The sequence below is a fragment of the Micropterus salmoides genome, unplaced genomic scaffold (genome assembly GCF_014851395.1).
Source record: "Micropterus salmoides isolate LMB-PRFRI ecotype aquatic unplaced genomic scaffold, ASM1485139v1 Ms_hic_scaffold_11, whole genome shotgun sequence".
Classification (NCBI taxonomy): domain Eukaryota; kingdom Metazoa; phylum Chordata; class Actinopteri; order Centrarchiformes; family Centrarchidae; genus Micropterus; species Micropterus salmoides.
The window spans coordinates 18,756,006-18,775,771 of NW_024040152.1; the positions used below are offsets into that span (position 1 = coordinate 18,756,006).

The window sequence follows — 19,766 nt, forward strand, 5'->3', positions numbered from 1 at the left end:
ATATAGTTATAGATGTTGTTACATAGTTTTACAGTACACAAATTTCTTTCTTTTCCTAAAGGACATATTAAGTAAGGTTAAGGTTAAATAGTACACTATTCTGGACTCATTTGAAGCAAAAATGATCAGTGCACCACATTAATTATGTTTTTGTGTTTTTTTACTCAGATGCATCACCCACCATTGGTTTATATATTGAAGATAAGAAGACGGTGACAGGAAACTGTAACATATCTTATCCAGATGATTTACAACAGCACGACCAAGTTCCTCGATGTATTTGTACTGCCTATGCTGTGATGGCTATTTGTTGCCACCTAGCGTTTCAGGGCTCCATGGACGTTCGTTACAGTAAAGCAAAACGTGGAGTTGTATGGACAAGAAGTTTGATGAATGTTCAAGATGACTTGAGGCAGTAAACAGTTAACATCTGAATGACTCAGCCACAATAAGAACTGTATATTATGAGTTGTACATGGTATCTATGTCAAGGTTCCAATTTGGAAAACACAATCTGAGGGCAACCCATGAGATTATCATTACAACCCTAAGTAAAAAAAATCATTGAGTGATATTTCACCCTTGCCCCACACACAGTGATGGATCTATGTTATTGAGACTCACCTTGTTACATAAGATAATATGAACAGTTGAGTAACAAGCAAGGCACAGGCAAGGGCTCTTTCAAGATAATAATGGTCCCACACACACTGAACTTTGCACGTGTTTGTCCAAATGGCTTTCATAACCTCACAAGGTAAAAGAGCATACATACAACATAATTGAACTGTCATGGGGTATTCCTTTTGCACACAATATGATTGAGAAGACTGAGAAGAAGAATGGAGCTGATCTGACGACACAAAATGGACTTCCTCTTCTGTGGACACATAAGCTCTGAAACTGATGAGTCAGATGTTTTCTCTTTGCCTGTTGGTATTTTTAACCAGCATGTATGATGGAAATGATGATAATGGTCTAGTTCATTGCTTTCAGTGTTCTTAACAAACAGACACAAATGACTCCACACAAATAAAGCATCAGAGATTTTATTTGAGCTCACGGAGCATAGTTTTGGACACTTTTGGTCCCAAAGCCCAGGGTCGGGTTAGACAACGGTGCAATAGATAGATTGAAAAATGACTGGACTGGATATTTGCTACTGATGCTCATAGTTGCACAATCATTGACCCAGTTATAGCAAAAAGCAGTAATTACCTTTATGAGACAGAGAGAAAAGCTGAGTAAGGATATAAAGATCTTTTAAACAAGCATTGTTTGGTCTTAATAATTCCTTACAGTTAAAAAAAAAGATCTCAGAGATGCAACAAAAATAAATTAAACAATATGAGTACAACGAGTAAGGCATCAGGCAGGTGCAGAATAAACATCATATGTGTACACTTAATCAATGGCATATCAAAGCTAGTTTATCTCAGAGGTAGAGAATGTCCGTGATAAGACGACAGCTGAAGTGACCAGTTGTTCAGTACATTTTAAGCTAGTGTTGACCAGTTATGATAAGGATTTATCCTCCTTTATACCAAGTAGTTTTGCTTTTCTCAGTGGTACAGTGTAACATATCAGGTGAAAATGTGGGCAATATTTGCCAAAAAGTATCAACATTCTTATCATATGTTTGCATAAACATGTTTACACAACTTAAGCACTTGCTATTAAGGCAATAACTTTGATGAACTGCAATGACCAGCACTAAATGTGTATGGTAAGGCTAGGATACAAACATCATCAGAACCAGCCTGGATCACAGTAGAAGTTGTGCAGGGCGACATGTGTGAGATCTGCAGTTCACGGGTCACCACAGCGTAAGAAAATCTACGTGGGTAAAGCCAGGGTCCTTCCTTAGATCCCAGTATGTGTTGTTGCTCACCCAGGTATCATCCTTTAACTTCCTGTGGAGGCAGAATGAAAGCAAGAATAGTAAATAGTGAATACTGTGAAAGGTAGTTGAGTAAATTGACACTGAAAATTATGACACAGGCTGCTGTTACAGTGACAAGCAGCAAATAACATGACATGCTCGCTTTCCCATAAATGACTTAGTAAAAAACTAACAAATCTGGATATTTAGGCTACCTGAAGAATTTAGGTTGATGTGTTACGTTGCTCTCCTCCAGGACTCTCCGTCTCTCCCTCTGCAGCTGTTCAATCCTCTGTTTGTGCTCCTCTGCAGCCTCCAAGTTTCCCTCCTCCAGCAGTCTGCCAGGGTGACAGACTCATTCATTATGCAGACATGGTAAAACATTCATCTTCAATACTCATGTTTAATCTTCCCTAGTGTTTTTCGTTTAGCATCATTACAGTAAGATAACATAATTAAGGATAAAAAGGAAAACACATAACTCAGGATATTAAAGGACTAGCAGCAGGGTCATTTTTTTTACTTTGATGGCAAAGTGGAGAGTGCTTCTTCTTTCTGTGGCGTCTTGTGGTAGCAGTGAAGAGTTTACAGACTTAAACTTTAAAATGTGAGCTAAAATTAGTTTAATGAGTCTGAAAGCCTCCACAGTTACTTACTATTCTTAACATGAATAGTGATGCACCTATTTTTGTGCTATTTTGATCAGAGGGTTGGGTGAGCATTTTTCAAGATAACTTGTCAAGTGGGCATGAGATGCATGATGTCAGATTATAAAAAGGTGTGTTGCTCAGATATTCACTGGCATGTGATGGTTTTCACATCAGATGTCTTAACTGTTTTAACCAGGATTGTGTATCTTTAATCCCAATGAAACAATTGTGTTTCCCTTTTATGTGAGAAATCAGGTTATTGTAAGGTATCAGTCCTTAAGTGCATGTGAATACATTGATACATTTTTTTCCTCTTACCTTTGATCCACACGTAGTCTGGTGTCTGTGGGTGGTAGCAGCAGTTTCAGGGAGGGGTCCAGCTCGTTCAGTTCAATAGCAAACTTGGTGAAACCATAGTACTGCTCATGGTCTACTGGCATTGCATCTACATTGCACACATATAATATCCACTGTATCAGATACTGTAATATGAAGATGTGCATTGTAAAAAGGCTGTCAGTGCATTCTCGTGAAAGAAACTTGGCATACTTGCTCTCCAGATGCATGTGGCTGAGGGCGGGTCTCCACAGAATACTGCTTCGTGCCACTTTCCAAAGAGTTTGTGGATGACCTTCCCTTTCTTATCCATGATAGTTCCCTCCACCTCATTCACACTTGAATTCCAGTATTTGGCCTGTGAAAAGAATTGACAGTTGTAAAAGAATATAATGTTCAACAATAGGTCTCCTTGGCTCATGGAGAGGAGTATGTGATTAGAAGTGACTATGCAGCAATCATGATATTGTCCTCTTGCTGTCAGCAGGTGCTGCTGTTGGGTAAACCATCTTGAATAATCCTGTGTGTGTTGCTGGGCTGGTGTGTTTAACAAGAGATGAGGATGCATAATGACTTCTGACATGACTTGACTTGATATCCTGCACAGCTTCAGGAGGTCTTTCAAACGGGCACATGCTAAAGCAATTAACCTTCTCCTCTCAGTGAAGGCTTCCATAAATCAAACATCGAAAACATCGAGGGGTTCTTGCTGGCATTGCAGGTGAGGAGAACCATCTGTGTAGAGTTTTTATGGTTACTATGGCTGCGGGTGGCTTATATACATGGAAAATGCCTTTTCACTGCTTGGAGGTTATGTTGATCAAACCCCCAGGGTTCATAGAGGGGAGTCTACCAACGGAAACATAAGTTGAATGAGAGACAGGAAAGTAAGAGATCACTACAGTATGAAGAATGGATATTGTGGCGTATGAATCACTGTATTTAATGTAATAGATACACATGTCTGGAAGTGGTATGCGGGTGTGGCATCTCTCCCTAAGGCTGAATGCTTCTGCTGTTATTGGCCTACTTGGGATTCCATATGTTTTCTCTAACATGTTTCCAGTGTGTGATCTAGCAAAGCTATTTTCAGTGCAAAGCGTCTCTTCATCCCAACCATTGCTCTGTAGCCCAAAGTGAATGTAAACACAGCTACTTTGGGTATATAATGAATGCAAGACACTACCTGATATTTACATTATAAATTATACTATGACAAGCAACATTGAACTACAAATCAGTTCAAGGCATCTTCTTCAGGTACACTTTAAATAGACATCACATTACATTTATTTAGCTGACGTTTTTTTCCCCAAAAGCGGCTCAAAATAAGTGGATTCAACCATGTGGGATGCAACGCTAAAAATGCAAGAATCACGTTCAGGTTCAGCAAATATGCTGAACTACTTTAAATGCTACATCTAAAAACAATAAGATACAGATAGTTGGGAACAACAAGGTTTCTGTATGGGCCAAGGTGTATATTCAAGTTACTGTCATTCAGACTATACACAGGGCAAGTGCAAAGTAGATTTGCATCTAGCTCACAAAGGAATGGAAAAATACTATCTAGAGTTAATATGATCCTCAATATTGCCTCACCTTAACAAAAGTGATCTTGCACTGACAAATATCATTGCTGGTGTTTCGGATGGTGATCTCGCCATAGTGCTCAATCCAGCGCTGTCCGCTGAGAATGTTGTGGATGCAGGACGTCACCTTGTTCCACTCGTAGTGGTCTCCAAATCTATAAAAAAAGGTAAGTGAAACCAACATTCGTTTTAACTTTTAACTTGACACCTGCAGATATTGCTTCTTAATTGACATGGCCATTGGTTTGTACAGTCTGTGTGTCTGTCAAGTCCTAGATTAAAAGAGGCAGCAGAGACTCACCCCGGCAGAGTTACATGAGTGGTACCCACAGGAACAATCTCCATTGACTTCCCCCAGAACTTGTTCTTACACCTCACATCTATAAAATCAAAACAAGCAATACACATTAACATTCCTCTTGGACAACAGGCTAATATTAAAATCTGAACATACACTGACAATGGATCAGACTCATTTCTACATTCCACTACCTTGCCAGAAGATGAAGTTTTTAGACTCTGCATGGCAAGCAGAGATTGGTGGATGATGGCTGACCTGACGATGGAAAACAGGAACAAACAGCTGAGTTGGTAAATTGATTCACTGCAGTATTATTAGAATACTGTGATTGTTAAATTGTTGTTAGCACAGATGGATACCTGTTCTGCAACAAATCGAAAGCCTTTATCTGGCCGGTCACATTCATATGTCTCTCCCAGGACGGGGTTGAAAGGCTTTCCCCCAGTTCTGTAGTAGCTGGATGCATAACCAGATACAACAAACGTAGCTATGTATTTCTGCACAAAGAGATACCGATAAAGTTAGTAGTGCCTTATTTGTCATTTTTATTACAGAATAATGACTCACCTTAACTGAGGCGGAGCAAAAAGCATAACTGTAACATCAAATTTATCTTGTGAATAAATTGTAAAAATAATTCATTGAGACTACCAGTATGTTGAACTATCTGAGCTACAGCATCAATTCAAAGTGCCACATATCATTGGTTCTGTGTAAAATCACATTCTGATTCTCAGCGGTTCTAATTCCTCTCCATTTTACTGTAATGAGCAGAGTAACTGTCTGAATACTCCTCTAATAGTTGCACTGAGCCAAGAGAGCACTGATAATTGCTTCAACAGCATAATGGGGGGCCACACAGTGGAGCTGACACCGGCTTCTTCAACTGCTTTTCATTTCCATTTATATACTTCATATAAACTTGTCCTTTATAACTCCACAGGCTGTACCGCTACACCTCCCACACAAAAATGAAAAAACTTTCAACCAACAAACTCCATCACTCCAAAGTCAGTCAATACAAACGCGAGCAAAAATGAAACACATCGTGCTGGAAATCTAAAGACAGAGATTAGGGTTTCTACCACAAGTGTAATAAGCAGGGCTGGCACAAGCTCTAGCACCTCTGCCAGCAGGTTACTAGATTCTAAAGGAATGTGTAATTCCTGGCTCCTACAATCGTGCTTGATAATCACTTTAATCTAGTTTGGCTGATGTAACTGTCAGTTTATGCTTGTAATAGTTACTGTACGCTGTTTGTATTGATGGACTTTTCTAGCTTCTGACCATTAAAGGTGCTGGTTGGTGATTTTTGTTTCACTTTTTTGAGAAAGACAGGCTATCTGTTTCCCCTGTTTCCAGTCTTTATGCTAAGCTAAAATAATCGTCTGATAGATATGACAGATATAGCATAAATCTTCTTATCTAACTCTTGGCAAGAAATCAATAAATATATTCCCCAAAATGTTGAAGTATTCCTTTAATAAAGAAAGAAAACAAAGCCAATAACTTTTATTTCTTTATGGCAACCCCTTTTCTTATTTAACATGGGCTCATAAAATGAACAAGCAGCATGAACTCTAGTTTAAACTTGGCTCTTTCTGGTCTGGGAGTTGATGAAGAGAAAAACTGTTTCTGTTTTAACATGTCTCAAAAAGTTTTGCCACACTAGCTTCACAAACAGCAACTGCTTCTGTCAGAGGAGGCCCATTAACTGCTGAAAGTGGACAAGTGGTGATCTGAACAAAAAAGACTGCACACACACTCAAATAGCGATGATTTGCCATCTCACCATACGTTCAAAAGGGTCCTGTGTGTTAGCAGCCATGTCTAGCAGCTCACTGCACTCCAGCTCCTCACACAGTCTCTGCAGGGTGTTGAGTGGCTCATTAAGTTGCACAGGCATAGCCACCTTGGACAGGTCTTTGCCAATGTTGTTCCTGAGTATGTTCCACAGGCTGATGGTGCTGTTGTTGGGGCTGGGTGATGGCAGACAGGATCTACGCTGACAAAGGACAGTGCCTTCTTCCACAGAGTCTGGGAACAGATGGATAAAAGGTCATGAGAGACAGCTCATTGTGTGGTGAATAACTAGTGAATAAATGGTAAGCCAGTGTAAAAAAAATTACATTTGTAACTGAATGCATTTAATTGCACTGAGATATTGTATTTACATTTTTACTGAATGTAGCATTCAGTACATGTCCGATAGCTCTTTGTCCAGTAGTTTACCTGAGTTTGGTCTCTCATTTTCTGTTTCATTGCTGAAGTTGTCGATGGAAATGTTGTCACTAATGTCACTAATGTATGAGTCATCCTCTGATACCTAAAAAAAAACATTCAAACTTTTAGGTCATAGATAATAGATACATTTTTAATACCACCTGCACAGAGAGACTGTGCAGGGCTCTTTCAACATCCTGTCACATCAGCAGAAGATCTAATGCGTTGGAGATGAATGGTTCCTTGGGACCTGGTGACAAATTTGCACTTCGGCTTGCTGTATTTTTAGATTAAAGTAATTAACTTTTATTTTAACATCGCTTCTGCTTCAGCTACAATCTGACCAAGCACGGAATAACAGAGGGCAGAGTTGTTTTATGACAAGATAAGTCAAAAGGCATGTTTTTCTCTTTGCATTAGAACAGCACTGAATTATAACAATGTTTTAGACCCAACTGTCTGGATAAAGTTTTCCCTTTATTTTTTCATGCAACTCCTACAACAAACAATAGTAGCAGCAGAAATGGCATTAATGCTTTGGTTGTAAATAAGACAAATTACTCCATCAAAAGTAATTATAATTTCATTATGCTATCACACAGCCCTAAACGTCAGTTTATGCCAATAAGTAACAGACACATCAGTACAACTGTAACCTACCTCATTTTCAGAGGAACTAGCAGACAACAGAACTTCCTGTGCATCAAAGAACTCGGACAACGATTCTGTGATTGAAGCTCTGCTCTCATTGGACACTTGGTGCACGAGGGGATGGGATTCATCAACAGACTCCTGTTTCTAGGAGACACAGCGTGCACAGCTATATTTTAAGAACAAGAAAAAGGGCAACATCATCATAGCCAGGAGGGGTGGCAATCACAGGGCAATTCAGAATATGATACAATCATAATGTGAGGATAATGAGAGTATCACAGCACACAAAAACCTGCAATGCATGCAATATATTGAAAGACAGTCATGTATATTAACGTGTATTATAATTTGAGTGTTACTCAGGAAGTTACCTTAAAAAATTTTCACAAAGCAAACATCAATCAGTACACTATATTTACTTTTATTGGCTTCTGACAGAAAAAGTTTGAGAACAACTGATGTAAATTAAGTATTCTTCTGGAAGTGTAGACCCATTTCACAATATATTAAGAATATACTGTATCAATCAGATGTATTTCTAGAGACTGTGTCACACTATACCACTGTATTAATTATAACAAGCCAGTGAGAAGTGCAAGTGTGCAACAAATGTGCATTCCCACTCTTATGCAATATTGCAAATCCTGTCTGACAAGTTAAAACATAAAACAAGGTGCACACTTAAAATGGATTCAAAACATGACATAACCAATGACAAAATAAAGCATCATCCACAGAACCACAGATGGAAGTGAGCATGCCCCTCTACCCTTGGTTATTGATGAAGCCTATTATTTGGCCTGGAGACAATCCCAGGGAGGCACATTTGTTTTGCACTTTGTCTTCAACAAATTTACAGGTACATAATTAAGTAGATCAGGTCACACTCTGTGGTCAGCAAATCTGATTAAATGAGCAAAGAGTAGCTTCCTTTAGAAGACGATAATGTGCCAGGTAGTCAGAAGTCTTCCACTGAGCAGTGTGATGTGTGTACACAACCACAGGACTGACAGAGGAAGCACTTAGTCATAGCAAAGAATGGAAATACATTTGAGACATTTTTATTTGAGGGGGCAGTGTTCCCTGAAAAATGTGTAGTGAAGTCATTGTCATTATAAAACAAAGTGGGTCGAGTGAGGGGGTAAGAGGAGAGCGGCATTTGTTGAATTTGGATGAAAAGGAAAGGACAGCTCATTCATTCTGTGGCAAATTCTGGATTGGGTGGGGTGAAAATAAAGACGGAGATATTAATAATCATTGTGATGGTGGGGGAAAGGGAGTAGAGTCACTGTATTCCTGCACCCACCTGCACAGTGGCAGTGAGATTTATTAGAGTGGGCTCTACGATGTGGGACTCGGCATGAATCTTGCACAGGCGCTCTCTCAGCTCAGAGTTCTGGGCTAAAGCCTGGAAAAATAACCAGTGTAAACATTGTTTATAGCGCACACCACACCAATTATGCTGTAAATTTACTCTAATAAACTCTGCCCTAATTTACATCTCAGAACTGTGTTTCCTTTCAGCTAAACTGTCTCAAACTCAGGCTGTAAACATGCCATTCATTTCGATGATAGTGACATTTGTTTGTGTTATCATTGCAGACGTTGGACAGGTAGCCACGGGAGTCCAATCTTAATTACTCACCCATTGCTGACCCTTTGTGAGGGAGAGTAGGTAGAAGCTGAGTAACCAAGAAGAAAAGCTTACACCCAGCAGGGTACTTAAAGTCAAAGGAATGTGTTGCCGTAACGAGCACAGACGTTCTACTGTGGCAAAAGAAGTCAGCATGACAATGAACGTGTGCAACCAAAAGACAGAAAATAGAAAAGGCCTATGGGTGGGAGGCAGCAGCCACAGGAAACATGACTGTTGAACGTGGTTCAGGTGGGCAGACATCACCCCAGCAGCTAGTGATTCCTCTAAGAGGCTCATCAATGTGTCACGCCTGACAAGTGGTGTGGGAGGACACGACATCTGAGAGGAGTCTAACAGTCTAAAAGAAAGTGGAATGCCTAACCTATTTCTACTGACTGATAACATTTATGAGTCTGTGTGCGAGTGTGTGTTATTTCACGTACCGTTGCCAGTGAGTTCTTCAAACCAACAACCTGCGGTGAGGTAGGGGGACACGTTTCGTGGTCCAAACATTGTTTTAATCTCTCTCTCTCAGATGTTAGGGAACCCAGGGCTGACTTCATGGTTGCATGCACTGCGGCAACAAGAGAAAAAGAGGGGAGCTTTAACTGCAAACCAATTTGTATTCATTTCAGAGGAATGCCGATCCTGTCTTTGTTTTATGATATTTGTTTTACCACGCACTTCATAATTGGTGCTTAGGAAGCGACATTATTGAAGGTGCTGACAATATTAATGCATCACTGTATTTGATTAAGCCCATCACACATCCATAGCTTCATAATTCTAAATGTGCATTAATGTTGCAATATAAATGCCAGAAAAATCTACAGACGTTTCCTGGAGCAACTTTAAACCCATTTTACAGATAGAGTGGGTGAGTGGTGCCATTTTATAAAACATAAATTATTCTCATTATGCCATGTCAAGCATGGAATCTGAATATAAATATCACTGAGAACATGTAAACTTCTCACTTATAAACAGCTAGCAGACATCATCAGAATCCTAATGAATGAAAACTGAGCAGTTTTTCAGTAATTAACAGCTGCCATTGCTGCACCAGTGTCACCTCCATTCATTAAAAACAACACCATGCCAGCCCTAGATTTCTTGTAAATAAGACAGCAGGCAAACAGATTTACTGGAAGTTGCTGAAACGTCTGACAAATGTGCAAGTTTCTCTCACTTTACAAAAACATTTCCTTAAAATCCTGAATATGTCTATTATACTTATCCAAATCTAACTGTAAATTAAAATGACCAGCTCATTATATTCAACTCACAATTGGTGGCAACACGGCAGAAGTCCTCCTGCAGCTTGGCCACGTCAAAAGCGGAATCCAGGGATTCAGTGTCAGCCTTGTCATTGCCGAGTGCAGCGGTGGAGAGGTTGGGGTTAGAGGCATGGAGGCGGATAGAGCCTGTGGAGATGCAACTGGGTACCTGCAGTAGAGATGGAGGAGTAGAGCTTGGAGGGGCTCATACTAAAAAAAGATATGATCACACTTCATTATCACATTGATCACCTGCAGAGTTGTTTTGACATCTTTGTTGTAGTTTTTAGTGCGCCATTTTCTTGGAAGTCTCTTTTCCTTCTTGGGGCTGTCAAATGTGGATGTCTGGTGAACATAAGGGAAGGTACTGATGATCTCTTTCTTTTAAGAAAGGCTTTTCATAGGAAATGTTTCTCTGGCGGTGAGGAAGCAATACATTCTATATTTAGTAGCAAATAATTTGAGGGCAACAAAAAATAGTGGTGGAGAGAAATGATTAAAGACGAAACAAGACAAGCTACTTGGTGTAAACTTCTGAGACATCTGGTTAGTTTGGATGTGATTGGATTCATTTACTACACTATCCGTTTTTCAGACTTAATCTTGATTTGCAATTATGATGAACAAACCTAGTCTGCATTTAAAAGAAGAAAGCAATCAGAAATAAAGTGCTGACCTGGAGTGCTTGGATAGATGGAGCAGAATAGGTGCGGTGGAGGACTTCCATACTCTGAAGCAGGTGGTTGAGCTCCAGCAGGTAGGCCTCACAGACTGACAAATCTGTTGAGGGTAGGAAAAATATTCACAGTGAGAAGATAAGTGGGCAAAGAGTAAAAGAAAGAGGTAAGAAATAAGGAGCAGCATGCAAGCATTTGCATGTACTGGTCTGTTCAAACTGATTCCATAGGCTTAAGATGGAAATGCTTAAGAGTTTACTTCTCCTGCCAAGATAAAGCTCTTTCCTTTTGCTTGTTTTTGAAGTAGAAGCAGCAGGGCAAACCTGTGCTAACCAATCCTAGACTTCACACAGTACCACAAACAGAACAACTCCTAACTCAGTCCGCCTCATAAATAGTAGAAGGTGGTGATATATCAAGTTGCAGCTCAGGTGGACTAACAGAGCACGCAAGTCACTCACTCGTTTTATAGACATTACTGTCAGCAACAAAACTCTTTTAACAGACAGAAAGCTTCCTTGATATTCTTATAGTTTATGTAGGCCACTTTCCCCCCTAATCCCTGGCTTGGACAGTGTTTAAGAAGAGGAAGTGGCATGAACAGATATATTTTGGCATCTGAATATAAACTTTAATGAGCGGTGGCAAACAGCTAAATAAGTGGCATTCCTAACTACTGTATGTGTATTTACTGTTTATAAATATATGACCTAGTAGCAGCTTTTCCAACCTTTCCGGTTGTTCACTTCACAGTTGGGGGAAATGTTGACAGGACACATCATCAGAATCATAATGAATGAAAACTGAGACAAACAGTTTTTTTCAATAATCTATAGCTTTATTTCTTTATAAAGACATGCCAGTTCTATCTTCTATTTTACTTGCAAATAAGCCAACAGGCAGACAGGTTTATTGGAAGTAACTGAATCACTTTAAAAATGTACAAATGAAAAGGCTGGACACATTCAAGGCTAGATCTCCTGCCTCTCGTCATTGGCAACTTTACTATAACTTGGAGGCTCTGAATAGAACACAAACCTACCCGGACACTGAATAATTCTCCAACTTAGAAGCAGCAACCTCTATGTGGATTTATGTTTATTCATTATTTTTCTCAGGCTTGATCATCCACCTTGAAATGTCCAGATGCCTGACTTATCCACCAGTACAAGAATACATCTTACAGTTTAAGTAAAAGTGTAAATTATGTCATTATGACTACCTGGCCACCTAACCTGTGCTAAATCAGACCTTGACATGTTATCATCTATAAGAAACCAAGAAGGAGTGATTTGAAAGTCACATAAAATTGTGTAAAATTAAAATAAAAATAATTGTATGTATGTGAAAGAAGTGCATCAGGTACCAATGAGTGTGAGGAAGATCCACAAATCAAGGACAGCTCTGTTGTCTCACCTTTAGAGCACTTGCTCATGTCGTCAGATGACTGGAGCCAGGCTGCTACTTTGGCCTGGCTGTTGCAGCTTAAAGGGAAGGACGCTGCAGAAAGCACTGTAGACTGCCTTCGTAAAGACATGCACTGCAATGGCAAACAGACCCAAAGGTCAGTCCAATAACAATTTGCTTTCTTGATAAAATTCTCCAGTATGGGCTCTTCGACTTCAGTTTATATTGCAGATAAAATAATGATATGGATGAGCAGAAAGTATTCTCTGAGTTTCTACTTTAAAGAGACCACTCAGGTTTCATTACCTTTCTGACAGCAGCACTCTCAGCCATGCTAGGGGAGTTGGGGGAGGGGTAGTGGGTATAGTAGAAGGACTTCTCACTAGGGTACATAGCAATCTCATTTTGCCGATAGAGCCGATGGTGACGCAGCTTGGACACCCATTCATCAAACAGCTCCTGTGACTTAATCTGAAGAGCACATACCACAATCAGAAATCAGCACAAGGACAAGTAAGGTGGAAGAGGCGTGAAGGTGGAAAGACACACACAGGTGTGTAATTCTTACTCACCCACATATACAACACATGTGACATGACATTTTAATGTTCCGGGAATCAAAAGGGAATAATCCCAATAATCCATGTTTTAACCTGCTCCCTGTAAATCTTTGTGGAGTGCCTTATATTCATCAGTCTTGTGTTTTACCTTCAGGTGATAGATGTTTTCCTCTGCATCAAGATCGATGCACTTGGCTTTCTTCTTAATGGCCATGACAGAGAGACCCACATCGATGCAGCCATGCAGTTTCCCTTTCTCTATCTGCAAGGCAACGTCAACAATGTTGTGACTATTGGACTGGAGATAATACAAAGGCAACAGGATGCTGCTCCAGCAGTAATGATCCTTTTATTTGCTCAGCCCTGGTCAAGTAGACCCTCTGCATGACTGATATCTAATTATGAGAAAGTGCCAGTTAAAATGCACCGTGTGATTCCTATCAATGATAATGATTTTTGTAAGGGAATGAGGGCCTTTTGTATCTACAGGCACAGATAGATATTCAGGAAAAGACAGCCAGCAGTACAAGGAGAACATTACAAAAGACAAAAGTGTCCTTTGTATTCTTCTGTAACTGACAAGACCACATAGGATGCAGCCCGCAGGCTTTTATACTCACATCAGCACTGCACTTGCCATACTTCAGGATGCCCTTGTCCAGGAAAAAGTATCTCTGTAGGGAGAAGGGAGGACAATGAGTGAATGTGATGCAGACAGTATGATATGCAACATCCCTGACAGCAAGTCTGAAGTCACTGCTCTGTGATCATGACAGCCTCTTGTTAATGTCTGTTAATGTCTCTGCAGTGAGATGTTTGTCATCCTAGGCTCTTGTCTGCCTATATTACTCTTCCTCTCACTCTGTTGCAATCTTTCTCCTTCACTCTCTTCCTAAATGTGATTCTTGGTGCTCTTACTGTACATCACCAGAATCAGACTGTTGAAAGCTCTAAGCCCTGAAAAGCTCTGACTGTAAGTCAATACTAAATGTATACAGCTCTATTAACCAACAGGCCATCAGCTAATGCATCTCTGAGGAACACCAAGATATCTAGGTTGTATCTTCTCAGTGAAAGCTTTTAGACAGGCACTGACCCAGGTCACATGTAACTCCTCTGTGTGTGAAACCATCTACCGAATAAGCTCATTAATTTAAAGCATAAATGAGTCAGTAGATTTTTTTGTAGAAGGAACCTGGAAAGCATAGGGTCAAATCAGGTAATGTAAATGTCCATCCATCGTCAACCGCTTATCCTGCGTTCAGGGTCGCGGGGGGCTGTAGCCAATCCCAGCTGACATTGGGCGAAAGGCGGGGTACACCCTGGACAGGTCGCCAGTCCATCGCAGGAAATGTAAATATTATATTATTTCTAAAAATACTTCATTAAGTCTATCACTCGGAGAATTGAGAATGGGTAAGGTAACTTAAGGCAGTGGTTCTCAAACTTTTTGACATCAGGACCCCTAAACTGATACAAATTAGACCACGGACAGAAGATTTTGTCCCAGGGTCCCCCATCTAATAGGATTTTTGCTTTTAGATGTTTTATTACATAAAGTGTATGAAACCCATGACCAAAATAGTCAGACATTCTGTCACTGAGCTATGTATGGATAGAATTATAATGAAAATAAAGTATTCCACTTTTTGCTGGGGACCCTCTGGAACCACCTCAAGGACCCTTGGGGGTCCCCGGACCCCACTTTAAGAACCATTGATTTAAGGACCTTGCAGGTGTTGGATAATACCTTATGCCAACCCTTCATGGGCCACTTTCTCCTCTTTAGCATGTAGCCTTCCTGTTTCTGGGGCTCCAGGACATTGCTGAAGCCTCCACGCAGGCCCTCCACTATTTCCCAGCTGTCCTGTGGGCACAGATGTTTTATGAAAACTATGAGATTATAGACAGACATAAAGTGGCCAGTAGGTTTGGTAACATAAAATAAATGAATCATCAACACAATACAGTCAAGGTCTGAGTCAAAAGCATATTGTTGTCAGTAAGTGGGAGGCCGTGGGAGTGGGAGAGGAGACTTTAAATTATGCCCTGTGAGGTTTGGTGTCCAGTGCGGGGCTTCACAGACTACTTTCACCTCATGGTCCCATTTACAAAATTACCATACCTGTCTAATCGGATGCTACATAATAATCATTTCCTGACTGAGATTAGAAAGCTCAAATCCCCTGCAAATACAGAGATTAAGATAATATTTCATCATAGACTAATCCAGATAGCTCTGTCGTGTACTTCAGCAGTGAGAATTCCAGGAAGCCAGGATAAATAGTAGAAACAGAGCGATTTGTAATATCTTTGTGGACACAGAGAATACTGAATCATTCGTACGTTATATGGCTTTTGGTTTATATTAGTGCTTAAACAATAAGTTGATTAATTAATTTTTTAATCAACAGAAATTTTTTATGCATCATTTAGAGGGGCACTCCACTGATTTTACACAGGTCTACTTAGCTTGTGAAAACAGTTGTATAATATCTTTTGTGGCTATGAAGAAGAAAAAATAAACCCTGATGATGTCATCAGGGATATCTTGGGTATGGACATTCTTAATAAAAACTGGGGGTGTAGAGTCATGGACATGAAAGTATCCAAAGTGCATGCTCCTGGCCAGAGAAGGACTTTAGTACACATGCTCTACAGGCCTTTTCAGTGTATGTGCCTGGTAAACAACTTTCATAGGAATGGATGGGGTGTCACAAAGTATCACAGGTATCATTCGCAACAAAGGCTAGAATAAAACTGGGAACCATATGGTTGCACAAATGCAACACATTGCCTGGCCCCCAGCTATCCAAACATGACTGCTCTTATCCGTTTACATAATTTAAATTTAAATATATTTGGGTATTGTTAAATGGACAAAATCAGCAAATAGAAGACGTCACCTTGGGTATTTTATAGACCTAAGAATGAATCAATTAATCAAAAAACAAAAACAACAACAACAACATATTAACTGATTATAAAAAATCATAAAGCCACTTGTTTGTATAGGGCAGAATTTTAGGATTATATCTTCATAAATGTATCCAAGTGGGTAAAAATGATGTTCACATCACAGCTATCCAGAAGGACTCTGGGTCCATAGCAGGGGTTTGAGGTGAGTCTGTGTTTGTTATCACATTCCTTCCCTGACTGTTCCAGTGAGTAAAAGTCCTGGCTTAATAAACTGTATCAGTAAGGGAGGCTGAATGGTGGAGGTGAGGCCGTCCGATATAAACCCCTCATTTGTGAAGGGGGTTGGTGGATGGAGAGGGCGTGACTTGTGGGTTATTCTTTCACTTTCCCTGAGCACTCTTGAAAGCTTCCCCTGACACAGTCATACAGTGAGTCACTGTCACACACTGCCTGAGCACATTTCTTCAAGGTCACGACACACTTTCAGAGAGAAAACAGTGACATGACTGACAAGACCACATGTGTGCTTACAGGGATAGCTCTCAACATAGGAAAATTGCATATCAAGAATGTTTCTAAAGTTGTCCAACACAGTGTACGCCTTGCTGTAGCTTTAAGATGGTTCGTGTAAAGAATGAGTAATATCATTCCAAAGCTAAAACATGAACCCAGATGATACAACTAGTGTGTGTACTCAAATTTAAATATTCAAAGATGTAAGTAGTTAAGAGGGGGTTGTGGGTTCCAAGAGGTTACTGCAGGAAATCACTACCCGTAATAATAATAAATTGAATTTGTATAGAGCTTTTCACAAACTCAAAGCAGCTTTACAGAGCAGATGCAGAAACATGCCAGAAAAACAAACAAACAAAAAAAAAAAAACGGCTAGGGATAGACAGAGGTGAAAAGATGGGTCTTAAGGCGGGACTGGAAAATTGTGAGGGAGGTGTGGATTTCATGGGGGAGGGAATAAATAAATAAAACCCCCATGTGTCATTTTTACACTTTGTTTTTTTAAGCAGATTTTCTCACTTACAAACAGAGCCAAGTTAGAAGTTTCCCCCTCTTTATGCTAAGCTAAGCTAAGCTAAGCTAAGCTAATCGTTACCTGGCTTTTGGCAAGAAAGTAAATAAGCGTAAATGGCTACATTTATATAGGTGCTTTTACAGAAAGTGCTTAACAATGTTTATGCTGCTCATTCACCCATTCACACATTGATGTAGTGTCATTCACACACTGATGGCAGCGGACCGTTACGCAGGGTGCTGGACAACCATCAGGAGCAATTTGAGGTTCAGTCTTGCTCCACCTCCTGAGCCACAGCCACCCACATGTATTTCCCTAAACTAGTCATTTAAAGCATTGAGAATTACTTGTTTGAATTGACACATTAACTGACCACTTGTTGATGAGATATGGAAAACTGCTCATTTATGCAGTGTCAAGTATAAAACACACTGTGTAGATCAGTGGGTGTAAAGGAAGCAAATAGTGACTTTTTAAGTTAATTAGTGAACATGTAAGTCATGACACATATGACTTCGATTTTCTTTGAGGGATGTTAATAAATTTTTCATGGGTGATGTGAAACTCCGGTCCAGGCTTAAGAGGTTTGAAACTGTGATTTTAAGATTTGTTTGTTTGTTCAGAGGTTCTTTGCTAATGAAAACACTTTTTCAGACCCTGTTTTCGTTGTTACTCTAAAGTGATGGACCACTAGTGTCTGTATGTCCTGCGGGCAGGACTGGAGAGAAACTTTATTACTTTCATTTCCAAACAGAAAAGCTATTGCCGCCTGGGTAATGAAAAATCTATGAGTTTGTGGCCTACAGATAAACGCTCAAGGCAAATGTAAGAGCAGTCTGTTCATTGTGCTAAGAGCTTCAGCAATTTGTGTATGAGAGATCTACCTTTGTGGAAATTGTTGCAAAATGGCATTTTAGCAATTCAGGGCATTTTTAATACTGTGGTCTAAGACTGAGGCAGTGAAAGAAAGTCTTTCTCAAGTGGGGAGTTTAATCCTTGGTGCTGAAGATACAAAATGTCAAGAGAGGATCAGATGAGTCTATCTCCTCAGACTTGTATTTATAAAGAGCATCTGAGAAAAAAGCAGGATCTTCTAGCAAACGTTTGTATGGTTATGGAATTTACTCTACTCCCATGACAGGGAAATCCCTGAGGACAGGCAGTTGCTGTATCTGCAATTCACAAAAAGTATTAGATATATGTAAAAATATGTATACAAAAATTGTATTAGAAAAAAGAATGCGCAAATAGCTAATAGTTCATACTTATTTAACCAGTGAACAGTGCATAACAGAGAAGCTGGATATTCATAAGTGATGTGCAACAAGCCCCATTCAGCTGGCGTGTGTTACCTGTCTGCTGTCATGTTTGGATGAGGAGCTGCTGTTGCTGCGTGACAGGGAGGATATCTTCTGTGACATGACTGAACTGCGCTCCTCTGAGCCCATCTCGCTGCAGACTGGCCAGAGCAGGCTACGGCTGGAGTACCAGGAACATTCCCCTACTTAGAGAAGACAGGGTGGAGATGGGGTCAAGGAGAGAGGGCGGAGAGAAAGATTGGCTCTAAGAGGCAAGGTCTTTAAAAGCCTTTTAGCTCTGTCTCACTGAAAAATGCATTACGTTTTTTAGAGTAATTAGTTTTTCCATCTTTGTATAGCTGAATATGGGATTTAATGAGAAAAGCAGCCCAGAGTGTACTGAACATCAGCACACCAAAGTGACAGACAAGACTGGAAGACATAAATTGGTCTGTAAGTGAAGAGACCCCAGGTTTAAATAATTCATGTTATCATTGCAAAGAGTGATAGATTGTCTGCATTTAAGGATCATATTAATCTAAAGCAGCCACTAGAAGTACATGGTACAACAGTGTTGGATGACATTTTTACATCCTAAATAAAATGTACTTAAATATCAAAGGTAGACATATGAAGCAAAATGAACCATTTTAAGGTGCTATATTGTTTTATAGTGCCTAAACCATTAATCGAATAGTTGACTCCACAGCCAGCTCAGTGATGGGGAAATAAAAGGCAAGTGTCACATGTAAAGATGCAGTGAGATGTGAGATCATCAGTGAAATGTAATATCATCACTTAGTAAATGGTCTGTACTTGTATAACGCCTTTTAAACTATGTCACATTCACCCATTCACACACCGACGGCACATCCATCGGGAGAAACATGGGGTTCAGCATCTTGCCCAAGTACACTTCGACATGCAGACTGGAGGAGCCAGGGATTTAACCGCCGATCTTCTTTCCACTTCAAAACAGTGTGAAGATAGCTGGACCCTTTTATTGGAAATGACAACATTCAGTCTACTATCACATGTCACACATGTATTGTGAGTGACAATTTGTCATTGCGCTGATCAATAACCCGGCTTGATTAAACAATGTTCGACCACATGGGAAAAATTTGTAAATAGTAGTAGTATATGACCATCTTTAAGATTCTAACAAGGCCATACATTTTTTTTTGGTCTCAAATTTATTTATTTTAATCACAGTAGGGCCTATGTTTTTTCATAGTTTGCGTTGGGGCTTAATAAGAATATACACTCACCGGCCACTTTATTAGGTACACCTGTTCAATTGCTTGTTAACACAAATAGCTAATCA

The 19,766-nt window shown here is 39.9% G+C and overlaps 1 protein-coding gene across 1 annotated transcript; it reads right to left on the minus strand.

Annotated features, from left to right (window-relative positions):
* Positions 1 to 1,033: 1,033 nt before the first annotated feature.
* On the minus strand, positions 1,034 to 18,642 carry osbpl3b (oxysterol binding protein-like 3b; the record flags this gene model as incomplete). The annotated part of the gene is given in 22 exon segments (XM_038711659.1): positions 1,034 to 1,913; positions 2,098 to 2,220; positions 2,851 to 2,977; positions 3,082 to 3,226; positions 4,471 to 4,615; positions 4,762 to 4,840; positions 4,953 to 5,016; positions 5,121 to 5,258; positions 6,554 to 6,798; positions 6,994 to 7,087; positions 7,645 to 7,782; positions 8,945 to 9,046; positions 9,718 to 9,848; positions 10,561 to 10,720; positions 10,804 to 10,896; positions 11,228 to 11,331; positions 12,645 to 12,768; positions 12,942 to 13,106; positions 13,344 to 13,457; positions 13,816 to 13,869; positions 14,946 to 15,062; positions 18,494 to 18,642. Coding segments are annotated over 22 exon segments (2,655 nt in total). The 3' UTR covers positions 1,034 to 1,816.
* Between the last annotated feature and the right edge of the window lie 1,124 nt (positions 18,643 to 19,766).